Source organism: Populus nigra, chromosome 16, assembly GCF_951802175.1.
Source record: "Populus nigra chromosome 16, ddPopNigr1.1, whole genome shotgun sequence".
In the NCBI taxonomy this organism is placed as follows: Eukaryota; Viridiplantae; Streptophyta; class Magnoliopsida; order Malpighiales; family Salicaceae; genus Populus; species Populus nigra.
In genome coordinates this window covers 11382216-11392209 of record NC_084867.1, presented here as the reverse complement: position 1 = coordinate 11392209, position 9994 = coordinate 11382216, and the positions used below count along the sequence as shown (strand labels likewise).

The 9994-nt window shown below is 33.5% G+C and overlaps 1 protein-coding gene and 1 long non-coding RNA gene across 2 annotated transcripts; one reads left to right on the top strand and one right to left on the bottom strand.

Annotated features, from left to right (window-relative positions):
- Positions 1–837: 837 nt before the first annotated feature.
- On the top strand, positions 838–6687 carry LOC133676184 (F-box/LRR-repeat protein At5g63520-like). The gene is made up of 10 exons (XM_062097795.1): positions 838–1067; positions 1390–1500; positions 1602–1694; positions 1845–1964; positions 2235–2336; positions 2420–2459; positions 2989–3144; positions 3290–3477; positions 3774–3892; positions 5856–6687. The coding sequence occupies exons 1-10, from the start codon at positions 861–863 to the stop codon at positions 6307–6309; spliced, it is 1590 nt and encodes a 529-aa protein (XP_061953779.1). The 5' UTR covers positions 838–860; the 3' UTR covers positions 6310–6687.
- Positions 6688–6881: 194 nt separating this feature from the next.
- Positions 6882–9786, bottom strand: LOC133676186 (uncharacterized). The gene is made up of 2 exons (XR_009835554.1): positions 9611–9786; positions 6882–7460 (listed from the first exon to the last, which is right to left on the bottom strand). It is a non-coding gene; the product is annotated as an uncharacterized LOC133676186 (long non-coding RNA).
- Positions 9787–9994: the final 208 nt, after the last annotated feature.

Below are 9994 nucleotides of genomic sequence, written 5' to 3'. Positions count from 1 at the left end.
ATCTATATAAATACTCAAAACTTGATGCATGGATAGGATATGAAAATTAAATTTTTTATCTAATAAATAATGAATAAAATATAAATATAAAAAAACTTAACCTATGAGTGCCAATTTCTATCTCTAATTTCATAGTTCATACAACCAAGTTATGCCGTTTCACAATGTTAACAAACTCTTACATCTTATCTTCCTGCTTTGATTGGTACTAAGATAGGTTGACCTAGTTAAAATCTAAATTCAGATAGATCAAAATTAATGATTTAATTATTATTTTTAAATAATATTATTTTGATTTTTAAAAAATTAAATTAACATTTTAATTTATAATTTAAATCTTACACGGAATAAGTCAAGTTTAATAACTACTTTAAATACACAACTAATATATTTTTTTAATAAAACATAATAAAAAAAATTAAAATTTGGTTTGGAGGATAAGTGAATTTACTTCCTATACTATTATCTCTAGTTTGAATGGAAGAACGATGTGAATAAATAAATATGCAAGTTTAGATGTGGTTAGTATTTCTCAATTATCTGAAAAGGTGTTTGAAAATACCCCAATTTGTTGAAAAATTAAATAAATAAATAGGTAAAATGATAATATGTCAATTATATATATATATATATATATATAAATCCTATTTGAAAATGTTATCATTTTTTATGGATTAAAATAAATACTAAAAAATAATAAAATGCCGCCACTGTGTAATGAAACGCACAAAACGACTCCTTGGCAGAAACTCAAAAACAGTTGTCGTTTAATCAGATTCAAATGACAAGTCGTTTGCAGAGAAAAAAAAAACTATATAATGCCTTTCACTTTCAGCAACAGTTGTCGAATTCTGGTAACAATGGAGGAGAAACCAAAAGAACCCCAAACGCCAATGACAAGCTTTGCATCAATAAACGAAGACCTTATCCAAAACATCCTAAAGAGACTACCAGCTTTATCGTTTGCATCAGCAGCTTGTGTTAGTAAATCATGGAACCAAATTTGCAATCAAATCCTCTACAAACCAAAGTTTGCCTCTGCTTTTTCTCTCAATCCAGACGCAAAGGTTTGTTGGGTTTTCAAAAAAATCAATAAATATTATATCTTTAGTGCAAATTCTGTCTCTATCTAGAATTGGAGTTCTGTGTTTTTCGATGATATCAATATTTACATTTATAAGAGTCTTGTTGGGACCTTGAAAAATAAATAAACGATCATTAGTGTAGTGTAAGTCTTTAACTTGAATTGGGTTTTTGGTGTTTTTCAATGATATCAATATTTGCAATGGAAGAGTCTTGTTGGGACCTTGAAAAATAAAGAAAAGATCTTTAGTGTAGTGTAAAGTCTCTAACTTGAATTGGGTTTTTGTGTTTTTGATGATCAAACAGGTTGCATTAGAAGAGGTGGTGAATAAGGTTCTCTCAGAGCCAATTAGACCACATTTTGCCATTGCAAATGTTATTGGCAGTGGATTTGATTTGAGTGGAAGACTCAATTTTGTAAAATTTATCATTCGTTACAGTATTTCCTCCTGACATTTTTTGGCTTTCTTGTTTTTGGTTAACATAATAACGTTTACTTGGTATGGTTTGTTTTGCAGTTAGCAACAAAACTTGGTTTCCAAATTCCAATTATTGTGTCTTGTACAAGTGGAATCATGGGAAGAGATGCTGTTACTGATGAACATAGAGAGGTCAGCACTGTAAAGGATTTTTAGTTTTGTTCTTTTTAAGAAATATGAAAGACTACATTACTGGCTTCTTTTTAATAAATATTTACTTGTGTAGGTTACGTTGGAAGCATACATAACTGGCTTCTTTTTAATTAATTTGTACTTGTGTAGGTTATGTTGGAAGAATATTGGGTTGATGGAGAATCAAATGCATACATTGGTATCATTTTGACTGTGGGGTTTTTACCAGGACTAAAAGTTGATGCCATCCCGCTGTTTCAACCAAGAAAGGTAACTAAACTTCAGTTTGTAAAAATGATGTTTTCTATGGATTCTTCATTTTCTATTGCGCCAAGTTGAATGGTTCCGTGGCTCTGAGCTTGATTTGGGAAAGGAAATGGGGACAATAAGGTAGAGCGAAATAATCATGTCATTCTTGATGATTGGCATATGTGATGTGTAGCATACACCGATTATTATTTTAGAGGAAGTATGTAGAGCTTTATGAGTTTTTTGTCAATAAGATAACTGCTCGTGGATGTTTTGCTGAAGTGAAATCAGGGATGTCGAGCGGCAATGGTTGATAACTTTGTGATGGATATTAAGGATTATGCAACTTCTATTTCTGGTTGTGCATCACCAGTTGGCATTATAATGTTTGGAGTAAGCTAATGTTTTCCAACTTGCTCGCACATCCTTTTATTGAATGAGATTCTTGCTAAGATGTGACTTTGGTCCTGCTATAGGATGAAGATGCTGACCAGAAACCTGTCATGGAAAAGCTGGGTGAGCTTTCTCAACTAAGGAAGCATTCTTTCTTCTTTTTTTTGTTTTTCTTTATAGGAAAATAGAGCAAGGATTGTCTTGTCCACAGAAAATGTTTTCTTTTGGGACCCTGACATGGCAAGGACTGCTAATGCAAATTATGCAATTAATTGGCATAGTTGATCTGAAGGTTCATATTTATATACATTCTGAAACCAAATAGTGTGAAGAGGAAGAAATTTTTGCATCTATTATTTGTTCATTTTGTTTTCTGGAAGAGTCATAAGAGGTTGATGAGAGTAGGTTCCTTTTCTGCCATGCTCTCTACCTGCAGCAATAGGTTATTTAAGAATATAAAAAATTGTCGCTTATCTTATCTGTTTGGTCAATCACTAGAAAGTGGACTAAGCAAACTCATATCTATTTAGCTAACAAAATAATTGGCCATTTAATTCTTGTCCCACATTTTGAAAGGATTGCTAAACATCATAAACTGTCACATAGCAATCTCCTGTGTTGCTACTTAAGTTGATATTATGTTCTGTTGCAGATCATGCCATGTCAAGTGACACTATCATTATCGGTGACGAGAGAGCCCAATTCTTGTACAGAAATGGCGTAGAGTCAAGAAATGACTATGAGAGCAGTGAATATTTTTCTGCTGCAGTTGCTCTTGTATTTGCAAGGGATCGAGACAAACCTTGTGGTATCTAATTATTCATCTCTGTTTTTGTTGCTTCAACTTTTGCAACTAAAATGGAATAGACAATGCACAGTATGTACTTACCTATTCATTGTCTAATCATATGACATATTATCTCATATCTCTGCTACTTTCACTTATTGAGCAGGCACAGGGGAAATCCAATTCCATGCTGCATTATCATCTGGTGTTTCTGCAGTAGGTCCAAGGTACAAGGCAGTTTCTGTCAAAAAGATTGTATCTGGGACAGGTCATACTACATGGCTTACTGCCAGAAGAGAAGGGGAACATGAGATTCAAGATGGTCAAAGGATTCTAGATGACATCAACAATGAGGTATGCTGGCCTTTTGGAAAGCCATTCTTTTGGCTTATGGTGATTTCCTAATTCCTAGTTGTTTGTAGTGCTTACATCATCTATATATGATATTTCTATAAGATGTATGCTTAGAAATATACATTTCTATATTTTGATGCTTAAGGGCAATGAACTTCTACTGCCTCAGTGTTTTCTTTGGTTGTTGAGTGCTGTTTCAATGTTATTAATCTTCTATTATATTATGTTTTATTGAATGTATATAATCACTCCTTTCATTTTATTTGTGCTCTCTGTAACTTATGAATATGTGACAGTTGGTGAACCAAGTTGGACACCCTGATCTGTACATTGGGGTTACTGAACAAAGACGTTGCTTTATAGGGTCACAGAAGTCAAGAGTGATGACATTCCTGGTTTTCCATGGAGTTATGGGGTGAGATGTCTAACTTTCATAGTCTTTACGTGCCTTGTATTTTCTTACAGACATTCACCATTGATGCGGTGTAGCGTGGATAAAAGCTAGGGTTTACAAGTCTTAAGGTTAAAGGCTTAAGCTATAAAAAAATTTAGAGAAAACTCTCTAGTGTTTTATTAAAAGTCTAAATAAGAATCTTCAATCTCAAAATAAACTAGGCATCTGTATATATTTTAGTTTTAAAATCTTTTATAGAAAAGGATTCCTAATTAAAACTCATCTAATTAATAAAATCCATTTAGCATTAGAATTACTAAATAGTAAAATACTAATTAAATTAAAAGTTCTAAGCTAGGTAAGAAAAAAAATCCAAATACAATAAGGTAAATAAAGACAATTTTGCATAGTAACTTACGAACCTTATTTGAATTCCTTCTCAATCTTCAATCATCATGAAATTTTAACTCAATAGAAAACAAGGCATTCAAAATCTTCTGTCAAAATTTCTGCTCAATCCATCGGTCGGATTAAAAGTTATGTTTGATTTACCAAAACTACATCTTGAACTATTCTTAAACTCTTCAAAACCTAAAAACCTTAACCATTAATGAAATAATGCAATAAAAATTATTATGCCAAGAATATGGAAGAAATTTCCCCACGTCAGTCCTCTCTACTTTTGAAAAACTTGCCCACGAGTTACTTTTTCAGGAATTGAACTCTTCCACCCTAAATGAACAAATATTTCAAATATAGCATTGTAACTAACATATTCACGAAGTAGCATGTCCTTGATCCGTGAACTTCAAAATTTAATATATGATGTGTGCCCGCAAAGAAAATTCCATATTTAATGTTATACTTTCCATTCCTATGAAGTCCACTTGTATTTCCTTCCCACATTCTCTTCAAACTCGAGTTCATCATCATTTATGACCTCCAATACTATAACCATTATATGTAAAGGAACAACAAAATACTCTTTCCATAATATCTATAGAAAAATTGTCAGAAACTACCATATCCTCCATGTTCTTGTTTGCTAGATCTTCATTCATGACTGAAAGATCATTGTTTACCACTAGCTTCTCTAACTTACGGTTAAAAGACTGAAATTGTTTGTCAGCGCCCTCTTTGATCATGTTATCTTCGACATAATTAGATAGCTTTGAAATTTTGCTCTCTCCAAACTCCTCCACGTTTTTCCTCCTTGCCTTTTGAAAAGTTTAAACACAAGGCAAATAATAATAATCTATTTGCTTATCTACCCAATAGAAAATCTCTTTATAATCATCTTGTATAAAATCCAAAATTAATAATTGTTTCAAATCTTGCCAAGATGAAATTAAAGGTATACTAATAGGAGTTCTAAAGTCTAGTAATTCAAACCATCATTTTCTAACACCACAAGAAAGTTTGTGTATGACAAGTTCTACTTTTTTATGATAAGGAATCTCGTTGAAATAAAAGTAAGTTTCCAACTCTGCCAACCACTTAATAATTTTTTTCTTTGAAAATCTCCCATCATAGAATGCAATCATCAAATTCAGGAATAGGTCTAGGGTTTGGCTTGCCTTGAGGCAAGTCTCTAGGTAAGTTGCTCTCCTCGAAGAAATTTCCCTACGGCAACCATGCTCTTGGAAGAATTTATGAAACATGAAAAGTTTGTTATCTTCATCAACTCACCTCATTATATGTAAAGAGATTCTCGCATTATTTTCTTCTTTTCCCTTTTACTCTGTATTCCTTAAGAATGATCACAGTGTTATACTCTTAAGCGTTTCTGAATCTATAATCAAAACAACTGATGAAAATTGAATTTACAACTTTAGTGCTGTGAACACAGGTGCTAGAACCAACAATATTAGTATCATAGCAATAAATTTGGGTGTAGGAATTGTTTTCTTTGCTTGGTTTAAGCTCACACTCTCAGACCATTTTCTAAGATACTCTTCTCACCGAGATAGTTTTTTGTCAACAGGGGAGATCAAGAGTATCTTTTTGCTGACGGAGTTGGCATCAGAACCGGTGACTATTTCCAATTTTACTATTCAGATCCAAGTGCTGCATTATCTTCATGCAGTAATGTCTCCAAGAATTTCAGAAACCTGAATCTAGACTGGAGTTCTAGAAACTGCCTTCGCGCACGGGGTGTTTATGACAATGTTTGTAATAAGGAGCTTGTTGGAGGTTTTGTTTTCTCTTGTTGTGGCCGTGGTGAATCATTTTTCGAACGCTGCAATGTTGATAGCTCACCGTTTTTGGACAATTTTCCCGGGTTCCCAATGGCTGGAATATTTTGTCGAGGGGAGATTGGACGTGGCTTTTCAGTTTTTAATGCGGATGAAGGCCAGGAAGAAAGGACTTCACATTGCTGCCTACATGTATATAGCGCTGTATATCTGTTGGTGTCTTATACTCCTGCACATCCCTAGCATTAGATGTATCTTCTTCCGATGGATTACCAGAAGTGACTCTGCTATTGTTGGGACTGGGTGGTGATGTTGCTTGATAGTTTTTCTGTTAATAAGCCAGGATATGATTTGCATGTCTTTTGGTCATGTTATTTTATGGTTATGCTGTGTTCAAGGTTTAATACTGAACCATAAGCTAAACCTTTCAGGAATTATGTTCAGTTCAACAATCAACCAAAACTACTAATGTTACCTGGGGAGCCAGGATGAGCAGTAATAGTAATAACAAGTTATTAGCTTATTGCACTAGTTTCAAGGATGTCGAATCTTTCCCTAATGTGACTTGTTCCCTTCTGCATCTTGTCAATTCGTGTAATAAGAGTAAAAGATTGGATTGCATCTTGTGTTTCTTAACTTTCTATCTTTTATGATTGAATTATGTAACATATTACATTTATAAACTCGAAATAGATTTCCTGCTTCTTAAGACAAAGGAGCCTTGCTTGGAATTGTTGTTTTTGTTTTGTTGGGGTCATTGAAAATTCACTACTTTGCAGGAGAAACATAGTGGATTTTTGGCATGAAAACCCTCGTGCTTTAATTTTTAGTCACAGATTAAGTTGATCCTCCATGCAAAACATTTTCATCAGATGTGTGCCTCCTGTTACCACACGTGCACATGCAAGTGGATGAAGGGATCATAAATTGGAAGTATTAGGTTTGATATGCTCATAGATAAAGAATAGGAGATTAATTTACTCACTTGCAACACTTGAGGGACCACAATGAATTTAGAGGGTGTTTGGAATAATGATAGAGATTATTTTTTAAAGTGTTTTTTGAAATAATATTTGTTTTTTTAAAAAAAAATTTGTTTTTCGTTTGATTGTATGTATCATTCTGGGACAATGCCAAGGTCTGCAAGTCCTCCTGGTCTTCTTGTTCAAGAACTATATATGCTGTGTTTTAGGTTCAGCATGTTCTAAAGGGGGAACCCTGCTGGAAATGTAGGTTCACTGTGACTAACAGAAATGACTCATCTCATAGGGCAAGCCAAGATGAGCATTAAATGAGCGAGCAGCGAGTTTGTCAATAGAGTAGAAGCTCTGCATGCTGCTCATGCCTAGAAATTCCCACGCTGTGCCTTGCTCTCTTTGATACCTCGATAACTCCTGTATAAAAAGAAAGCTTAAATAACATGATGTTTCGACAAGTACTAAATTCATCTAGTATCAATTTAATTAATGCTGTTTCTACAATCACTAAAAGCTAGCATGTTTCGACAAATTTGTTTTCAATAATGTTTTCTTGTTGGGGGTAGTTAAAAGATTTGCTAAATCTTAGGTTAAGCTGGTAATAAAGGGTTTATTATGCTCATATTTATTGGGGATGTGGTGTTGGGTTGTGTTTAAGAGGCTTTGACTCTAACTAGAGTCATGCTCCCAGATGAAAGTTCAGGGAGAATAGCTGCAGGTTCCTGCCTACTTCTGTTATGGGCTAGGTCAATTCTGGCTTCTGTTTAATGATTTAACTCGCAGCCACTTTCCCTGGCATCACTAGTCATTCAAATCTAGCTCTCATCATGGCAGCTAGAAACATTATTGCACTGGTCACTGAAAGAAATTTCTTGTTTTTTCACCCTTTTTCTTGTAATGGTACAAACAAAAAATTCTTTGTTAGGTTTGTCGACAGATCAATTCGGCTCTTGTTTTAACAAAAGAAGGAAAAATAAATCCTTTCTTCAGCCTTTTTTTTCCACCCTCCATTTAGCTACATGCCTATATCCACAAAGTACAATGCAAATGTTTTAGCTTATGTGGGCGTAATTGAATTTTAGGGGTGGACTATATATTTCCTTTTATCCTACAAAAGAAAAATGAAAGCAGAAAAAATAAATTCAGATGACAGCTAGGTTTCTTGAAATAAATTAAGTGAAAGAAAAGAAAAGGTAAATGGAAAACGCATCGTTTCAATTCGTTTAGTGGGAATTAATGTGTTATAATGAAATATACAAAACTTTGTATTATAATCTGTTTTTTTAATTATTTTTCACCTGAAAATATTAAATTGATGTTTTTAAATGATTTTAATGTGTTAATATATATACACAATAAAAAAAAATCTATATTTTTAAAAAACACCAATACTAAACATATTCACATATTGCAACTCGATCAAAATATTAAATTGTGCCTTCTCTTTGTTTCTGTCTCTCTATCGTGCACATGCACGCACACATATATGTCCTTGTACAGATCAAAGAGAGAGCTTCATGTATACTCTCACCACACACACACACACATATATGATATATGTGTGTGTGTGCGCGCGCGATGAATTAATCGACCAAATTCGATTTGTAAGGAAGATTATATAGGTTAAATTAACAAAAGAGGAGCTGGAAAATCATAATTATTAACGCTAATTATAAATAAAACAAAAGAAAGTTAATTAATAAAGCACCTAACTAAAGGAAAAGAACATGCTTCTACTGATGCACGCACAACCGTACACAAAATTATCAAACCGTGCATGCATGTATAATATCCATGCAAGAAGCATGCATATATATGGATCATCATCATTATTAGTCTTGGTTTAGTGATTTCTTTGGCTCGTTCGTCTAGACCCTTAAATTTTAGGATGTATCGAGTATCTGCAGGTTGATGATAATATACTTGTAGTTTTCCTATATATGAGATTCAAGATCATGCAAGATTTCATAAAGGATTGTGGAGAAGAGTAGCGTTGGAATTGTTCAGTGCTAATTACAGCAGCAGCCTACTAAATATTGCCCAGGCAGAAGTTTATGAAGGAGAGATGAGAAGCTTAGCCCAAAAAACAAAGTACTAGGCTAAATCATGACTCGAAAACACCCCAAATTCTCCAACTACTTATACCTAACTAGACTGTACTTTCATATATTAGTGAAAACCAGTTTACATCCATCTTTTTTCAGAATATAATGATGGTGTGCATCATCATTTAATCAATTATGGCAATAATATTATCAAAACCCTAACAATATTAGATGTTGCTATATACATTAACCCTAAAAGAGAAACATGTATAAATAAGGATCAACAGATATGAGCATATATAACATAGGAAGTTGATTCATTGTTGAAGAGGTAAATGAAAAAAAGAAAATAAATATGAAAAATATCCCATAAAAAATCTCAGAAAAGAAGAAACTTAAAGGATCATATATAGTTAGTGTGATATTGGCACGGCTCAATCAGATTAAACGACCCAGCATCATAGTTTGGGAGATTTGATATGATTGAGCCATCCCAACATCCCCCACTTTCTCCGAACTTACCACACATATTGGCAACATGGCTGATTAAGATCCATCAGGTATTTGCCACTTAATGTCCTTGGAGCTCGTAGACATTGAAGATGATGGTTATTTCATCTGAGGGAGGAAACACAAGAGAGATTGTTCTGGCAATCAATATTATGAGAGAGTCCCGATATGGTTATTTTGATTGAATATTATTCATAGTATATAAGAGAAAGAAGAAAGTGGAAAAGGTATGAAGGAGGTGCTAGCAAGAAATCAGGATGGTTGAGATGTCAAGATCTTTGCTTTGTTTAATTAGAAGAGTGATAATTTATATAAAATTCCCATTAAGTCTTCCCACAAATTGCTTAGTGCTTGATGACATTGGCACTAAGTATACAAAAGAAAATAAAGCTATTT

Bases quoted from the DNA above. Each gene is read 5' to 3' on its own strand.
- LOC133676184 (XM_062097795.1), top strand. From the start codon at position 861: ATGGAGGAGAAACCAAAAGAACCCCAAACGCCAATGACAAGCTTTGCA. The intron at 1,068-1,389 runs GTTTGTTGGGTT...ATGATCAAACAG, and splicing joins CTCTCAATCCAGACGCAAAG to GTTGCATTAGAAGAGGTGGT. The intron at 2,460-2,988 runs GTGAGCTTTCTC...GTTCTGTTGCAG, and splicing joins ACCTGTCATGGAAAAGCTGG to ATCATGCCATGTCAAGTGAC.